This window comes from Phyllopteryx taeniolatus, chromosome 16 (assembly GCF_024500385.1).
Source record: "Phyllopteryx taeniolatus isolate TA_2022b chromosome 16, UOR_Ptae_1.2, whole genome shotgun sequence".
Lineage (NCBI taxonomy): Eukaryota > Metazoa > Chordata > Actinopteri > Syngnathiformes > Syngnathidae > Phyllopteryx > Phyllopteryx taeniolatus.
In genome coordinates this window covers 15,179,471-15,198,233 of record NC_084517.1, presented here as the reverse complement: position 1 = coordinate 15,198,233, position 18,763 = coordinate 15,179,471, and the positions used below count along the sequence as shown (strand labels likewise).

The 18,763-nt window shown below is 40.3% G+C and overlaps 2 protein-coding genes across 6 annotated transcripts; one reads left to right on the top strand and one right to left on the bottom strand.

Annotated features, from left to right (window-relative positions):
- Nucleotides 1–54: 54 nt before the first annotated feature.
- On the top strand, nucleotides 55–5,427 carry tmub2 (transmembrane and ubiquitin-like domain containing 2). The gene is made up of 3 exons (XM_061749677.1): nucleotides 55–212; nucleotides 1,485–2,020; nucleotides 4,552–5,427. Exons 2-3 carry the CDS (start codon nucleotides 1,494–1,496, stop codon nucleotides 4,931–4,933), a joined length of 909 nt encoding a protein of 302 aa, XP_061605661.1. The 5' UTR covers nucleotides 55–212; nucleotides 1,485–1,493; the 3' UTR covers nucleotides 4,934–5,427.
- On the bottom strand, nucleotides 5,225–17,824 carry atxn7l3a (ataxin 7 like 3a). 5 transcript variants are annotated; one of them, XM_061749674.1, is made up of 14 exons: nucleotides 17,568–17,816; nucleotides 17,071–17,104; nucleotides 16,215–16,315; nucleotides 16,015–16,147; nucleotides 14,182–14,353; nucleotides 14,012–14,112; nucleotides 13,907–13,929; nucleotides 13,783–13,828; nucleotides 12,547–12,584; nucleotides 12,366–12,440; nucleotides 12,078–12,121; nucleotides 8,820–8,891; nucleotides 7,698–7,840; nucleotides 5,225–6,961 (listed from the first exon to the last, which is right to left on the bottom strand). In XM_061749674.1, the coding sequence occupies exons 3-14, from the start codon at nucleotides 16,263–16,265 to the stop codon at nucleotides 6,741–6,743; spliced, it is 1,119 nt and encodes a 372-aa protein (XP_061605658.1). In that variant the 5' UTR covers nucleotides 16,266–16,315; nucleotides 17,071–17,104; nucleotides 17,568–17,816; the 3' UTR covers nucleotides 5,225–6,740. The 5 variants fall into 5 exon arrangements, 3 of the variants coding, with proteins under 3 accessions (XP_061605658.1, XP_061605659.1, XP_061605660.1); XM_061749675.1 differs by lacking the exon at nucleotides 8,820–8,891 and having other exon boundaries at nucleotides 17,568–17,818; XR_009784884.1 differs by lacking the exon at nucleotides 12,078–12,121 and having other exon boundaries at nucleotides 6,822–6,961; nucleotides 17,568–17,821.
- Nucleotides 17,825–18,763: the final 939 nt, after the last annotated feature.

Below are 18,763 nucleotides of genomic sequence, written 5' to 3'. Positions count from 1 at the left end.
TGAGACGTTTTTATGATGTAAATAAAATACATAAACGTAAAATAAAGGTTAAATATGTTTGAGGGAGAACACTACGCGTCGTCTGTTTACCGACGTCACCCCACCCTTCCTCCTGTATATGTGTGTGTGTTGTTTTGAGGAAGTAGCCGCTTGCTAGCTACTAGCATCCAGAGGGTTCACCGTCAAACATGCTGTGATTACGCGCCTGGCCGGTAAGAAATAATCGTGTCGTCCACATTGACGTTGAACGTTGGGTTGTTACATCGGTGCCACGACGAATAAACGGGAAAATGACACAATGAACTCTTGGTTTTTATGAAGCTTTGGTTAGCTTGAGAGGCTAACGCCGCTCGTTGTTGTTGACATGGATTAACACTTTGACGGGAGTCACAATGTTGCTCACTTGCTGGCTCATTAATCCGCGTTAAAACACACCAGTATGTTAAAAAAGATATGTTTTGTATGCGTTCCTCCAGTCCAATGTTAAATAACCGGATTCTGACGTCAACAAATTGTCCGTTTTGAATGGCGTTACCGTACTTCCGGGTTTGACTTTTCCTGTTTTTTCTTAATGCATTTGCTGTTATTTATGAATTTATATATATATATATATTAAATTTACGATTTCCGTACATATTTTACCACATTGTGCGATGAAAGATGTGTAATATGGTAGATAATTCCGTGGAAACAATGTAATGTAGTTATAAAATCACAAGATTATGTCACAAAGACTACATATTTTTGTCACAAACACTGGATTAACCCCCCCCCCCTCCAACTACATATTTTCAAAACAACAGATTATGCCAGTGAAACTACACATTTTGTAATACAATCAGTATATTATGCTATGAAATGCAGTATGCATATTTTGTCACAAAACCGATTGACACTAAAACTACCATGTCGCAAAACACTACATTTTCCCATGAAAAACAATTAATATACACACCAGATTATACAATAAAAAATACTTTTGTCACAAAAACAATGATTTCATAAAGAATACTGCATATATTGTCACAGAACCCTAAGAATACGCCATGAAAATTACACCTACACAGAGCAATATGTCATGAAAAACATTTAGTCACAAACAATATCATGCCATGGAAACTATGTAATTTGAATACTTAATTTTGCCACAAAAACACTGCTTCCCACAGAAAGAAGATTGTCGTGCAAACAATATATTACAAAACACTAGATTATGGCATAAAAATTATATTTTGCACCATTATCACTAGATTTTGTCATGAAAAATATGTTTGATTCCAAAACACTATATTGTGCCTTGAAACTATTCGTCACAAAAATTATTAGATCATGCCGTGAAAGTTTTTGTTCCATAACACCGGAGTAATCCCTAAAAAATATTGTCACAAAACACTGTATTATCTGACAAGAATTCCATATTTTGTCCCAAAATACCAGATTTGGTGACAAAAAAACTAGCTAATGTTAACACTGTCCTTGTGCAGGACAAGAGGATGGCAGTGTGTGCACTGACCATGCTGGAGGGGATGGGCGGTGAGGCCACCGCGGCGGGCGGTGCCCTGCTGGTGGCCCTGGCACTGATCCTGGCCTGGGTCTCCACGCATGTGGTCGAGCGCGGCGACCACATCCTGGGCACCATCCTGACGGCGGGCACGCACGCCTCCCTCATCGGTGCGGGGGGGGACGCAGGCGGCGAAGCCCAGGCCGACGCACCCGAGCAGACTGCCTCTATCCAGCCCTCACCGGAGAACAAGCCGGATGACAGTGAGGTGGATGAGGGGCTACCGTCCGAGGACGCGGAACTGCTACTGGACATTCAGAGCAAAGCGCTCCCCGGGAGAAGGATTCAAGCTTCGGATGAGGAGGAAGACGACGATTACGGCGAAGACGAGGAGACGGAGGGGGTACATAAAAAGGACGTGTCTGCCACGCCGCCCTTTTGCGTGCGACTCAAGTTTTTAAACGACACTGAGGAAGTGGCTGTCGTCAAGCCTCACCACACCGTGGACCAGCTCAAAAGGTTAGGGCGCACGTTTTGTCCAAATGTTCATATATTTTTTCACAAATAGATATTATTGGTCTGTCCCCATGTCGTCTGTTATTTTCACGCACTGTTAACCAATTGAAAGTGTTAAATAGCTTGCGAAGAAATCCATTAACTCTCCTGGACACTTGAACTGTCTGAGAATTGTCATAACAGTCTGCCTCTTCTTCACTCCACAGGAGCCGTGCGGCATTATATTGTCTGGATGTTTTTTTTAGACAGTAATGAGTATAAAACTAGGATCGCTGTAACGCTTTGGTACAGAAGGAAGTGGTCAGCCATGAAGCTAAGTTGCGTACATATTTATTTCCGCCTCATGGTTCAACTCGATTTTGAATCTTTCGGTTGCAGTTCAATTAGATTTTGATTTAAATGCTCCGATATCGTTTCAGTAAGAAGTAGAAATACAATTAAATAAGAGTAAATTATGACAATTTTGAAATATTTATTTTGATGCCATGTAAACATGTCGCATCACATTTTTTAAGTAAAAAAATAATAATTTGCACGCAACTTGTTTATGCACATGGAGTACAAAAGTAAAAAAAAACATGACAGTTGTGTGTAACACACAGGGAAAGTGCATGTAAACAAATGTTTATTTCCTCTTGGGAATTGAAATTTAAAAAATGTGCACAATAACTTATTTGCACAAGAGTATAAAAATAAACAGGATGACAGCTATATAGCATACAGTATTTGTGGCGGTTTCCAATAGCCTACTTTCTTTGTCAAACCCCATTCATTCATTGCCTTTGCCAACAAGTTTGCTGTATTGCTCCCTCGTATGTGGCTTCCGTGCAGGGCTAGTCTGCAGAACATTTGACACTGATTCCCACTCATTAGAAATTAAATGAGTTACATACGTACAGTCAGTCGCTCTGTATTACATGTATGAGCCACTCTTTCTGCCCAATTGAACGACTCCAAGACCTCTGTCTTAAAACTGGAATTGGAAGGAGACTTCTGACATGTTTTCGTGTTGGTATTTTGCGTATTTATTCGAGTGTCTTTTGTCCATTTTGTGTGTTCCGAATTTACAGGGGAATCTGAAATAATCACAAACGTCAAATTTAAAAGTAAAAGTCACCTGCTTCACGCTGACAAATAGTGCAGGGACCGACCGCAGATGCTGCCGCTACTTGCTTTAGTCACCATTTTGTTGTTTAGTCGAGTGCGGCTTCCGTCCATACAATGTGAAGTACATGCAAAGCGAGGTGAATCGATTCAAAGGATTTGCTGTATCAATATTGAATTGTGGGAGAATGTTTTGCAATGAATCGATATTTTTACCCACCCCTACTACTTAGTCAGCTCACCGTTCTATTTATTGCATCTAAAGGTCTCAACATACCTGCATGTCGGGCAGGTTAAAGTGACAGCGGACACAGCGCAGCAAGTTGATCCCGCCATAATCTACTAAGTACCTTCTGCGAATCCGTGAGAAGTAATACCCCTCCATACCATAGGCGGAAGTAGTCAGTGTGTGTGTGAGACCCATGAATATCATGAGTGTAAACAAAGCTTCCAGTTTTGTCCAGGTGGCAATGTCGTCAATATGCGTGCGATGAGATGGAAAATAAGTACAACATGAGCAAATCCTGTGCTTGCCTTCTTTGGATGCCGACTTCTTCACCGTTTGTTTGCTTTCGTAACTTCCATTTTGTCTTGTACACTGATTCGCTAGCTAACAGCCAATCAGAGTGATCAATTGTCACATTTGGCCGATGCAGATTCAACTTGTTGAATCGGGCGAAAACTGCCTGGCGACGGCTCATTCGTACAGAAGGTGCGAGGCACACCTGGCCAACGGCGCCCACCGACGCTCAACGGCCGACGTCTGCTTGGTTTTTTGAGACCTTAAGACCTTTGAAAAAGATTTTGGGAAGTCACGTGCTTTTGTGAAGGATTAAAGGGTTTTTGTCTGGTCAGACGTTCGGCACGAGCACAGACTTTGATGCGCAAGGCTGGCATCGCCAATGTGTCCATACCATTTTAATCAATGACAGCGTTAATAAATTAGATGTTTTAAGCACATTTAAATTGGCTATTGAACATGATTTTGGTGTGGTATTGCTTTGATGTTGGTGCGCAATATAAGGTATAATACCATTTTGAACGATGGAGTGGTTGGTAACTCAAGCATAGTGGCGTTTCTTTTTCCTGAAACGCAGTGATTTTGGATTTAGCAAAAGGACGGCGCTATTTTGCTGCAAAATACTAGATCTTGCTACATAAACTACACTTTTTGTCACAAGAACACAAACTTGTACCATGAAAACCATTTTTTTTGCCATGAAACAGTAGATTATCAATAAATGTTAGTTTTAGAAAGAGCAAAAATACAGCAAATAGTTCCCCCCTAAAATCATGCAATTGGGGAATTTGTGAGCAGCAAATTGTAAATGGGGAAGGGAATACTGTTATACCTTTAACATGTATAATATTTTCACTACATTATCTATTAGAAAATATGTCATTTACCTTGTGGTTTTCTCCCTGGTCAGTAAGTACTTCTCTGGGCGTGAGCATCAGATCAAGCTGATCTACCAAGGCCAACTCCTCCAGGACTCCAAGAGGACTCTGCTGTCCCTGAACGTGACTCACAACAGCGTCATCCACTGCCACGTCTCGCAGGCCTCGCACGACGGCAGCCCCGAAGCTGAGGCAGCGGGTTCTGCTGAGACTACTGTCACTGGGGGCTTGCGGGCGGCAGGCGTGGCCATCAGCACGGGCAGCCTAGTGGTGCCCGTGTTCGTGGTGATCCTGGCCGTGGTGTGGTACTTCCGCATCAACTACCGCCAGTTCTTCACTGCGCCCGCCACTATCTCCCTGGTGGGCGTCACCGTCTTCTTCAGCTTCCTCATCTTCGGCATGCACAGCCGCTGAAGAAACTCAGCAGCACGTAACACGAGAGCAACCTCTGCCAAGGCCCCCGAAACTCTTATATTTGGATCATCTATATGCTGAAAATCAAAGAGGAAAAAAACAAACAAAAAAAACAAGCAGAAGTTCACCATTGTTTGGCGCCTTTTCCCCTCCACCGTTGTCCTTCCCCGTCATAAAACATCTTCGGGACCCAGTCAGGCAGTTTTTGGCTAATCCTGCCTAAGACGCTAACAAACTGTTATGAAGACAAATTTCCTTGGTGGAGGTTTTATGGAAAAAAACGGACTAAAGTTTGTGATTAATTGAGCTTTTATTTCTGCTTTCCGTTGTTTGAGGCTGCTTTTCCCTGTCAATGCTTCAAGATGACGTTTTTTTCTGTGGCGTGTAGAAATTAATTTAAAGGCTGAGATACTGTAACATGAAAGTATATCAGGCCTGGTGTATTTCGTGTACAATGTGTATACAGTGTAAATAAAATGAATGAATGAAACAGATTAATCTGGCACTTAGGAGAAAAAAAGCAATTTTGAGTCTGATGTCTCCAATTAAAAGTATTGGAAAAAAAAAACTTTCCACCCTTTTTGTTTATTTACAGACATCAGTAACGCAGAACAGCGCTCGTAAAATACTTTTTTTCCCCCTCCATTTGTTGATATTTAGCGCTGACATCACCAGAAAAAAAAACAAAAAAACAACAAAACCTCACGGGACTATAAAAATATACACAATTAGATTTAAAATACGTGAGCTTACCTTGTCCGTCTCAACCACCACTACAGTGAAATGTGCAAATACAAAGTGTGTGTGCATGTGCGTGGTAAACATGTACAATACCATAATCACCATTTGGATCCTTTACATCAAATAATCAGGTCACAATCATCTTGACAAAACCAAATATGTCACATAAGTATACAAAAGTAGCGTATTTCGACAAATAGTGGCCAGTAATGCAATGTGGCGCGACCCCATGTCAGTCTTTTGGGGTATGGTGTCAACTGAAGGGACGTGTCTATTGGAGGGAGGTGCTATGTGCCTTTGGGGTGTGGCTTCTATTGGAGGTAGGTGTCCATTTTTCTTTCGGGGTGCGTTGTCTATTTGTCTTTTGGAATATGACAAAATTCACCTATTGGGGAGGCGTCGATTTCTCTTTTGGAGTACGGCGTCTATTGGAGGGAAGCTATATTTGTCTTTTGGGGTATGGCATCTATTAGAGAAAGTTGTCTATTTGTCTTTTGAGCTTTGGCATCTACTGGAGGCAGGTCTTTGTCTTTTGGAGTACAGCCTTAATTGGAAGGATACATCTGTCTTTTGATGTATGGCGTCTATTGAAGGGAGGGATCAATTTGTTCTTTTGTGATAGGCCATCTGTTGGAGGGAGACGTTTGTCTTTTTTAATCTGTCTTGGGGTACAGTGTCTATTGGAGGGTGGGGCTATTTGACTTTTAGGTTGTGGTGCCTACAGAGGAGGCGTCTTTTGGGGTACGGCATCAATTTGTGTTTCTCCTTGGGGTATGGTGTTTATTGGAGGGGAGGCATTTGTCTTTTCGGATTTGTCTTTTGGGGTACTGTACCAGAGGAGGGTGTTTTTTTTCTTTTGGGTTATATCGTTTCGTGGAGGCCACCATTTGCGGAAATACGTTATACACAAGTCGCACTTCACCTGAAATACACGCAGCAATAGAGAGAACAGAGGAATGTGTGTGTGAGTGTGCGTGTGAGATTGTTGGTGCACCTGAACGCATCATCCCAACCGACACTTCCTCTCAAGTTGACATAGAGACATGGGGTAAAATGTCCTCTGGTGCTAGTTCAAGTCGTCGTAGATACTGGAAATAGAAGGAGGAGCAGGAAGTTTGGGACGCTTTTTCTTGGCGGCCAAGCTAATGTTACTGTGCGAGACACCGCCATTGCCGCCACTCGTTAGATTTCCGCTTGTTCCTTCACCGCCGCCTCCTGCTGTGCTGTTCAAAGCCAGCGAGGTTCGCTTCTTTTTCTTCGGCCTGCGAGTGTCCGAATGGTTGGTGCCTGTAAGGAGAGATGGAAGGAGTTTGAAACAGGCGGTGCTATATACTGTATACAAGGACATTTCTGCCAATTAGAAGCCAGAAGAAAGTCACTTCAGGGAAAAGGCACAGAGAACACAAAGAACACAAACGCATAGAACAATGGTGAATAGAGTAAAAAGTGAAAACTACTTGCAGAGTCCTGGACATTAAAACTACAAAAATGGTGGACGGAAAGTTAAAAAACATTGGAAAATGTACTTAACATACACATATATATATATATATATATACTGTATATATAAAATAATACATGTACAAGTAAATTAATAACAAACAAAACAAAAAGGAATGTATTCATAAGAATAATATGTAGTTCTTAAATAATAAAAACAATACTAAATAAAATACAAAAACATATAAATAAATAAAATATAAATGAATAAAAAATAAATTACATACAAAAACAACATTAGTCTGGCAAAAATAAAACATTAAACAATGCAAAAACAACAATAATAAATAGATACACAGAATAAATTAATAATACAAAAACTAAAATAAAAATATATAATGTGAAAAGATTATAGTGATTCTTTCCTTACTGGCTCTGGAGGAGGCACAGTCAATGGGATGAACAGAAAGAATAAAATAGATAATTTTTAAAAACAATGGGAAAAATTAAAAATAAATATATAAATTAAGTAATTAAAACTAAAGTAATCTAAAACTGTCCTAAATAGCAACTCATTCCTTACTGGCTCTGGACGAGGCGGAGTCGGTGGGTGAAATCTCCGGCGAGTCTTCCCACTGCAGGCGGCTGATGAGGTTCTGAGCCCCACCACTGTCCCCTTGGAGCTCAAACGTGTTGCTCTCCGCTGTGGCGTCGGGCAGGGACGACCTGGTGACCACGGGAAACACGTTCAGATCACTTCCAGTTCTGCTCGTTGGAAATGAAACTTGGTACAATATGCTAATATGGTATGACATGCTTTTGATAGTGTCTATGGTGTTATTTTTGCCTTTCACTACTGACAAACAGTCACACTCTCCAGCCACTCCACTACATTTGACTCCTAACATCACACACACACACACACTCCTACCCTTAAGGCCTCTTTATACTCCCGCGGTTGCGCGGCTGACAACGCCCGCGTAGCATCACGTGACAGACGAATTGCCCCGCGGGGCCCGTCTGCGTAGCGTGACGCGCACACGTCAAAAATTGTTGCTGCGCGTCGAACGCCGCGGAGATCATCTCTCGTGATTGGTCCATTTTAGTCACATGCTGTGATGACGTACTCAGCGTGCCCCTTGGTTCTACATACCATCTACGCCGCCGCCTTCTCGATCGATTTTGCAGCGTAATTAAACATATCATGTGGTCATCTAGGCCCATTTGTTCTAGCAGACACTGTTCCACAGTCGTCATTGTTGTTACTTTGTTCCTTGTTACGGAAAGGAAAGTTAAAAACGGCTACCGGAGACGGCCAAAAAAATGCAGAGGAAACTCCACCCTGTGGTGTCCTCGCCAATACCGGTCCTAGCGACACTCCCGACTTGGAAGTGAACTGCAGTACATTTTCAAAACTGCGCGCGTGGGTTGCGTTCTAGTATAAAGGCAAACTATGCGTGGGACAGCCGCAGTGTCGTCAGCGCGGTTGCCGTCCGCGCGAGTATAAAGAAGCCTTTACGCACACGCTCACACGTTTACTCACGCTCCTGACTTCAGGTAATCATTTACAAATGAAAAGTCCTTAAAGATGGCAAAAATAACTGATAGAACCATTCGCTCACTCATGAAGTCAGTACAATTGTAAGAGAAGGGGCGAGGAGTTAAGGACTGGATGCGGGCGGAGTGGGGGACGGGGCACACTCACGCGGACGGCCCCAGGAGGAACACCCTGACGCTCCTCCTCTGCTCGTCCGTGTGCTGGGGACATCGCTGAGACCTGGTGGGCAGGACACAAGGTGGCGTTACACATCCCTGACCGACTCACGCACGAGCCTCGATGGAGGGCGACCCTTTCACCATAATTAGCCTCCTTAAGTCGTACTAAGCAGAGTGGGTGTGGTAACTGTCGTGCCTGTCGGCGCTTTCACACAGCAACACAGTATCCTGCATCCCGAGTGGGGTTGAATGTTTTTTGTTTTTTTTTAATAGTCAAATCAATGACATCATTTATATTTTTTAAGCTGTCAACTTACTACGATCCGTGCAACTGCTTGACTTCTACCTCCAAGTAAAAGATATATGATCCACACCTTCCCCAGGTGCAGTCGCCCCACCCCCGACTCACTCATCCAATCACATTCAGACACCTTCACTGCCTTTCAGACAGTTGGAATTTATTATTTAAAAAATAAATTTAATAATTTTATATATATTTTTTTTTAAATTCTATTGTGTAACTCCAGTTCACACAACACTATTGCAGGGTCACTACTTGCTACAGTAGTAGAATTATAAAAATAAATCACAGGGGGAGGCAGTGCTTTGCAATACTGTATTGCAGCAACCCTGCTACTGACCATTTTCGGTGGAGTCTTGCTAGAGTTCTACAAATTCCGACTTTCTGTGAGACATTGAAGGTTTCTGAGTGTGATTTGTGATTGGATGAGTGAGTCGGGAGGAAGAGGAGCGTGCCGGTGTGTGTCTTCGCGATTAAGGCTTATGAAACACTAGCTGTTTTTTTATTTTTATTTATTGGTTACGTACAACATTCACTGTTCATTTTCACAATAAAGACCCTGTGGATCGACCCCCACTTGTGTTCATTTCATTGTCTAAGAAGTATACTGTCTGCCTTTTCTCTGTTCCATGAGAGGGTTTGGTGAATTCACTGTTTCATTTACTGTTTTTTGTTTTTTAGCTTTAGAGTTTGAGGCATAGCAGAGATGGGGCGGCATCTGTGTAGAAAGGACTAGCAGAAAGCTCGAACGTGGTTACGAGTTTTAACGCCCAACAGTGTCACGTGTTGTCAGACAAGTATTTTATACATCACAGCAGACGGTGGTGTGGTTTACTCATTTGATGGCAGGATGTCGTCTCACAGTTTGAATTTACACTGTAAAAAGCCAACGTTAGTTGGGAGCATGACTTACTTGTAACGGAGTGTTACTGTAACACTAGTGATACACCGAAAAGAAAATTCTTGGCCGAAACAGAAAAACAAAAATGGCGAATCCAAGGCCGAAACACCGAAAGAAATTACGATGCCAATTATTAGTAAAATTCCATTTATTGCTATGACTGCAGAGCTGCCAACTTATAGAAGTTAACTTCCAAAACAATGTCTGATTTTTTAAAATTATGTCAAAATCATTACCACAGGACAGTTATTGCACTATATTATGTAATAGGATAAAAATAATTCTGCATATTGTTCAATAGCACAACGTAATCATTACTCTATAATTGTAATCGTTAATAAACTAGGTCTTCAATATTTGTTATTGCAATGTATTTCTTGTAAATATATTATTTAAATGCATCAACCTTGTAATGAGAGAGACAGATGTAGCCAAATGTCTTGCATGCTATTTTTGTGTTTTCTCTATCCACTTTTGCTGCCGAAGCGATGCAAATTTCCTAATTGTGGGATTAGTAAAAGTGTTCCTAATTATATTTAATATATTAATGTACTTTTAAACTTATAGGCCCCTGTTCTCAGGTGATGTAGTGGTGTACCAATTAATTTTCGGTTTCCGCTTCTGGTCCAGTGTGGCTGTGTAGCATTATTGTGTATATTTCTCTCCAGACACGCATTCATTTGCCTGCTATTTTGCTTTTCAAAGTTGGTTACTCGCCGCTATAACGTGGTTCCAGCCAGACCTGTGACATATGTACTGTGTTACTTAATCAATTATTTCTGTGTTTTGCAACTACATGTCACGATAGCTTAGCAATTGGCTTCTCTGTCTTACTCTACTCCTCATCCTCCTTACGTGAAAATAATACTCGTCAGAATACTGTATAGCTTATTCACTCCCATGGAGGCGATGATTCGTGACTCATTGCTGTGATGACACTTGACACGAAACAAACTTTCGCTTCAGGGGATTCACATCATGTTTAAAAGCGTTAGCTAGCTAGCTGTAGCTCATAAGAAGCTGGGGCGGCACAAAAATAGGGTGCCACAAGCATTCCCCGGTACGAACAGCGGAAAGCAGGGAGCTTGGGCAACTGTTCAGTGTGGACGCCCTGTTATTTATTTTTTGTTTGGGCCGTTTTATTTCAGTGACAAAAACCTTTCGGTAGAGAAACTAAAATGGACTTTTGGGACATTTCGGGCAAAACATTTTTGGTGACCTAAAATTCAGTGCGTCACTATATAAAACTAAATGTTCTCGGTTTGAAGTTTTCTTTTTTGGAATGTAAACTCAATTAAAAATGAAAACAAGATGATGAATGTACCTGTTAAGCAGAAATGTTGCTAATCCCGCATCGGTTCTGAATCCTCTCAGTCTCAACTGCCTGAGCTTCCGCCACCTCTAATAGTAACTATGTTTACTCTTGTTTTTTCTCAGCATCTGTCCAATTCCTTTTTATGATTCTGTTTGCTCATCATATACTGAGTTGTTGACAAACAAGAGATGAGCATCCCCCCCCAAGAGGTGTATATCCCCTAATAGTTTCAGCAAAGCTCCTGAAGCCCATAACGTGAGGCTTCTGAGGTGTGCCCGTGAGTGCACGGCTTATGATTAACACACCTCGTCAGTCACACCTTCTACGATTGGTTGTTTTTTTCCATAATGACAGTTTTAACTAATATGACAAAAAGTGATTTTTTTGTTTTTTAATTGCAAACTCCTTTAATATCTGATTGTGAGACACAGTGTCACTGTGTAAAAGCGGGGTCATTTTGGTGGCCGTTTGGCAGGGTCTCTGTGTGAAAGAGGCTGGTGACTGGTCGCCCACCTGGAGGTGCGTGTGTGCAGGTTGATGGCTCGCCAGTCTTGCTGCCAACTTGTGTTCAACCTTCAGTCAGTCCCAACATTTCAAGCAGATGCAGATGAAAGTGAAAGTCATCATGCACTTTCACTTTAGAGCAGTATCAAGTTAAAGGGGAAAACTGATAGGCTAAGGCAGACATCACCACTTCACGGCAGTCTGTGTGTGTGTGTGTTGTACATACCTGGTGCACATCTTCTTGGTGTGTTCCGAGATTACCCCACATTGCTGCACAAACAGACACACCCATAGCAAACCATCCATCCTCAAGCCTCGTTTCCACCAACCGGACGGTACAGTATGGTACACTTTTGTATTGCGCTAGAAACGCAAGAATCCCAGAATATTCCACCCGAATCAGTAACCCTTCATCGGGGGGCGCCGGCAGTCGTACGCTTTGTTACTCTTTCCAAGGCTGGAGCTATACACGCTGCTGTTCACAGTTTGGTCACAGTAAGTATAGTTTTCTCACCGTGGTCAGGAGTGACCTGACTTCCTCAGGCCCCAGAGTTTCGTAATTGATCCCGGCGTTGTTGTAGTTGTTGTACTGGAGGAAGGTAAAAGACACAAAAAGCACGTATCGTCTTTGACACAGTCCTGTAAACATTACAGAAAAGCCTGACTAATAAAAATTGAGGGAAGGAAGGGGTCACCTTGAAAGCTTCTGAAGTGACATTGCTGCCCAGATCACCTGAAACACAAATCAAGGTTTACATACTTGTAATTATGTCAATAAAATTAAATATATTTGTTGACTATAAAAGAGATTTTGTTTGCATTTAACGTTTCCATAAAATAATGTTTTATATCTAGCATGAATAAATTATAAATACACAATATTTATACATAAGTATTTTAAGTTTATTATAATATTTTTATTCAAATTTAAGCTAATTCTTAGGCATGGAATTAATGGAAAAATCCTTTGAAAAATTATTTAAACAATATGAAATAAAACATTTCATATCAAAGTTGAAAATCCATCCATCCATCTTCTACACCGCTTATCCTCACTAGGGTCGCGGGTATGCTGGAGCCTATCCCAGCTAACTGCGAGCAGGAGGCAGGGTACACCCTGGACCGGTCGCCAGCCAATCGCAGGGCACATATAAACAAACAACCATTCGCACTCACATTCATACCTACGGACAATTTAGAGTCTTCAATTAACCGACCATGTTTTTGGGATGTGGGAGGAAACCGGAGTACCCGAGAAAACTCACGCAGGCACGGGGAGAACATGCAAACTCCGCACAGGCGAGGCCGGATTTGAATACGAGTCTTCAGAACTGTGATGATGATGGCGAATGTGCGTCATCCACGGTGCCGCCAAATTTAAAATCCATCCATCCATCCATTTTCTGAGCCGCTTCTCCTCACTAGGGTCGCGGGCGTGCTGGAGCGTGCTCCAATCAATGCATGTTTTTGGGATGTGGGAGGAAACCGGAGAGCCCGGAGAAAACCCACGCAGGCACGGGTGGAGAACATACAAACTCCACACAGGCGGGACCGGGGATTGAACCCGGGTCCTCAGAACTGTGAGGCTGACGCTCTAACCAGTTGGCCAACGTGCCGCAAATTTAAAATCATTCATTTAAATTAAATTTATCTCAATTTCACTCATTTTTGAATGTTTGAAATAATTTGTTTAAATTAAATGCATACCACACAGTTTTCATTTTCAAATAATTAATTTAAGTCAAATTTTACAAATTTTTCAATATTTAAATTGATCTAAATGCAAAATACTTTTACCCAGTTTTAGTACCATATTTGAATTTATTGAAATCAGATGAAAAACACTAATCACTCATTTTTCAAATTTTAAAATCAATCAATTTTAATAAATTCATTCCAATTTCACCATCACTCACTCAGTCATCACTCACCATTTTTGTGCTTTAGTGATTTGGATCGTCGCGGTGAATTTTGATTCTGCACAGATGAAAAACACGAGTTACAAGACAGCACAAGACACTGGCGATATTAAAGGGACAAAAAAACTAAAATTACCTTATCTGACTTTCTCTTCTTGGCTACAATCAAAAAATCAAAAAATATAATAAGATTGTCATAAGAGAGCAATGTGAGGTTCTGTTTGATTTTCAGATTGCTCACATTTCTTCTCTGCGCCGTATGACCAGTCGTTGTCGTTCAGGTCATCATTGTCTTCCTGGTCGCTCTCTGACTTGCTCACGTTGTTGTTGTTGCTGGCCAGCCTATCAAAAATGTTTTACATAAATTCAATACTAATTAATATTTGGAGGCTATATTTGTGTCGTGCCGACCTGCGGCTGGCGATGCGGCTGCTGTTGCGTCCCATGCCCAGACACTTCTCCAGGTGCGGCGCAAAGCGAGACGCCGCGATCAGCCGCTTGCAGTTGGGACACTCGCACTCCTTGTTCTTCCACTGGTTGTACACCTGGCCGAAGATGTCCAGTCCTGGCTGATCCACAATCTCTGCAAAAACGACAGCAGAGGAGAACGAGGGCTTCCTGTTAAATACTTCACGTGCAGTTAGGAGGCAAATTTGATCCGAGAAGAGACTGAGGGCATTGAGAAACTGGAGTGAGGCAGCCAAGTGGAGACTCAGGAGTGCAGTATGGCATCGTACAGCTAAGCTAACATTAGCCTGTGTATTTATTTTTCTCCTTTTTAGTCATGTATCATCAAATGTTACAATGACAACTCTGCCTGAAATCAAGGTGACTAGAGTTAACGAACTTGAACGAAATAACACTAAAATTGAAAAAACATTTTTGTAAACAAAATAACAAATTCGTATAAAAAACGATAACTAACTGATACTACATTTTATGTTTTCAAAACAAACTAAAACTAAATATAATTATAGCAAAAATGTCCTTCCTTTTCATCTTTATCATTTAATTTCACACATGAGCTTTCAGGGTTGATTTTAAATGTATTTAATTCGGTACACCCGTATGGATACTAGCAATCAATCATGTCATCATCATAATTCAGGTGATTTGCACCATGGCAAAAGTAGCTAATCTGTAATGGTATTAAAGATGATGCATATTTCAAAGAAGCAATTAATGTTAACAGGGTATGTAGCATCATAACTGGAAAATGATAACGTTTACAATCCAAGGTGTCTTTATCATCCCTGAGGGGGCAGTTTGTTTATTTTGTATTTTGTATACCTCTAGAAATACCAGTACTCAGGACTGTAAACTAGTGCACTGTGGTGTTAGGATTTTCTGCATTCATTGCACTGTTGAGTGAAAATTATTCCTATACTTTTCTATATTTTTAGTTGCCTTTTTTGCTTAGTATGCAAAAGGCATTAATAAAATGTTGAACTATTCTCTACCTTCTTTAGTTTTCAGTACAGATGCTTTAAAACTGGAAGTCAAAAAAAAAAAAAAAAGTTACAAGCAATATTAAAAACATTTTGGGATAATAATCAAGATCATTTTTCCTTTCCATATCACCCAGCCCTAGGTGGTTGTCCTTTATCCACAAGAGATCAAGGATAGCAGGAAACCGGTGCGTTCTTCAGCCAAGTGGAAACTAAGGAGAATATGGCTGCAGCCAGCTAAGGTAATGTTTGCACGTGTTTATTTTAATTATTTTTCTGTCGTGTTTCCTCAAACGTTACAACAATGACTGTTTGAGTGACCAGGTACTTCCAACACAATGGATCAACACAGCAAATTGGAGATTGTGGAGTATTAGCCCTATATTTTATAAATGTTTCAATGACAAATCCGCTCAGCCCACTTGGAACCCCTACGGATCAGATCCCTGTTCTTTACCCAAGAGGAAATTGAGGGCGGTGGGAAAATGAAGCGATGCAGCCAAGTGGAGGCTGTGGAGTGTAGTACCACAGCGTGCAGCTCCACAAACATTAGCATGTGTGTTTATTTGACTATTTTTACCCGTTTTTGCTCAATCATTACAATGATTGATGACTTTGCTCGGAACGCTTGAAACCGAGTGACCAGTTACGACCATGACAACGGAGCACTACAGCAAAGTGGAGACTGTGGGCAGTCACACTTGTAAAGTTCTTTCTTTGGATGCCCACTAAGCTCGAGACAAAAAAAACAAAAAGCTGATAGAAAATAAGTGGGAGAAGGCGCAACGGTACCAACCGAATTCCTTGGCGCTCTCCGGGTCGGTGTCATCCAGGAAGAAGTAGCCATGCTTGACGGCGCGATGCACCTCAAAGCAAAGGCCCAGGCAGGCGTCCTCCACCAGCTCAGAGTAGATGTCGTGGACCAAGGCCTACCACACACACACACAATCATTAAACATCAAATAACATAATAATAAATATGTAATGCCGTTGTACCTCCAGCCTGGTGTTGTCTGGGCCTGACAGGGCCATATCCTCCATTTTCATTTGAAAATCCCTCTGCTGAATCTTCTCGATGGTGTCGTAACGAGATGGCGCTGTGAGATAAAATTCATTTTAAAAAACACAACTACGGTGACAAAAATCAACACAGATCATCTCATCTGTCACATTAACTCCCTATTAATGACTTTTAAGAGATTAAACAAATTTATGGTGACAACTAACATCATGTAATCTATTATCAGTCACATTAACTCCAAAGTTATTACTTTCACTTAAAAAAAAAACAACAAAAACAACATTGTGACAAATAAAAACATAGCCCATCTGTCCCACTTTAGAGTTAAAAATGCGTTTAAGGTGTCAATCATCAACAATCACATTAGCAGCAGTCATACTGACACTATATTCTTCACATTTAAGCTAAAAAAAATATTTGTGGTGACAAAAATCAACACGTGGCAGTCACAATTACTCCATATTACTCACGTTTAACCAAATAAAGTAATATAGTTTGACAAAATTCTAAACATTGATCATACTAACCGTTACAGTAACGTCATATAACTCACTTTTAAGCAAAAATATACATTTATGGTGACAAAATCGATATATAGCTGTCACATTAAGTCCACGACTCACGGATATACTCAAAAAATAAATAAATAAATAAATATTCCGCATAGATCATATTATCAGTCGTAAATAAAAACAAAAACATGTATGGCGACAAAAAAAACAACACAACTGTCACATTAAATCCAAGTTAGTCACTTTTTATGCTAAAAAAATGGCTGTGCAGTGACACAAATTAACAGCATATAAGGCATACTAATACCAAACTACTCACTTTTAAGATGTTAAGTCGCTTTTCTCTCTTCATCCTGTTCCGAGACAAAATAATAATAAGTAATAAGCTGACAGAACGCAACACTAACGATAAAAAAAATCTTCACTTTTGTTGCAATGACAGTCATTGAAAAATATTAATATATAATGGTGGTAGCGCCAAGTAGCAAGAAGAAAAGAAGAAGTAAGAACAGGTTACAGGTGATCGAATTGACAATTAGGCAGCTACCTAATTTTATTTTACGCCATTGGGCCACCGAAATGTGATTTTTCGAAAATGAACATAATGCTCCAAGGTGTAGGCTGTTTATGCGGCTTTTGTGTCGTCATTGTGTGCGTTTTTTTTTTTTTTTTTTTGTTAGGACGCGACAGCATAGTGAACGTTACGGAACATGAAAACTGGGTTAATTATGTGTAATCTAGCATTACCTAGCGTGCTAGCTAGGAACCGCTGAACCGTTACGTCATCAACACATTTCTATTTTGGTTTCCTTTTACCTCCTCGTCACGGAAACGGCCCGTTCCCCCCCGGCGGCAGACGAGACAACATGACTCGCTCAGTCAGCGCGTGAAATCTTCGTCGACGTCCATGTTCGTCCTTTCTCTAACAAAAAATCAAATACAAATAATAACAAGTTCAATGTGTATTTCTGTTTGTTGTTATTGTTTGTTTGTCGCAGGTGTTGACGAAACAAACAAACGGCCGTCTTGTGCTGCTTGACAGTCGCGAGGCGGCCATGCAGCATCGCTCGGCCAATCACAGCGAGGGATAACAAAGCACTTCCGTAGACGTCATGAGGTTAGATGTTAATAAGAATTGCAATAAAGATTTTTAAAATGGAAAAAAAATAAAAATATAAAAGAAGAAAAATAAAATGAAAAGAAAATAATGAAGAAAAAAGAAAAAGAGGAGGTGGCGCTAACTACGAAATGACGCCTTATATTCATACAATATGTATTTTATTTGACACTAAGACAAGTATAGCATGTTATTTTTTTATAAAATAATTTCTTTTGCCACATAAAATACAAACGTTATTCATGTACATAGTATCTCATACTGCATTTTGAATAGAAATACAAAATTGTAAAATTGTACAATACTCCTAATCTTATGAGATAAAACATACTTTTACAATAAAATTATCATATTCTGACTCTGTCTAGAATTTTATGACTTTGTTCTCATATTTGTTCATCAAAAAATAAATCTTAATATTATATGTAATATTATGAACTTGTTCTCTAATCATGATTCTAAACTTGATTCTTAATCATCGATTTTTTCCTCAAAAATACATTTCTATTTCATCCCTTGTGACTGCCAGAGCAGCGCTTCAGGCAGTTAACGATCACTCTCATGCTTTATTCTCGAAAAAAAAAAATTTAATATGAAAAACATGGCTTTTCTTTATTTACTTAATATTTAGTCAAAGAAAATTATATCTTCTTGGAATATTTGGATTTTATTCTTCAAAGCTTCACTCATATTGCCAAAATTTTTAAATCCTCATTATTATGACTTTTTTCCCCCAGTATAATACATATTTATTCTCATATTATGACTTTGTCTTACTATGATGCCTTTTTCTGAAATGTTTTTCCTCAAACTATATATTTTCTAACAATACATCAACCACATATTCAGACTGAAAAAAAAAATCATTCTCTGGATGTTACAACTTTTAAGAAAA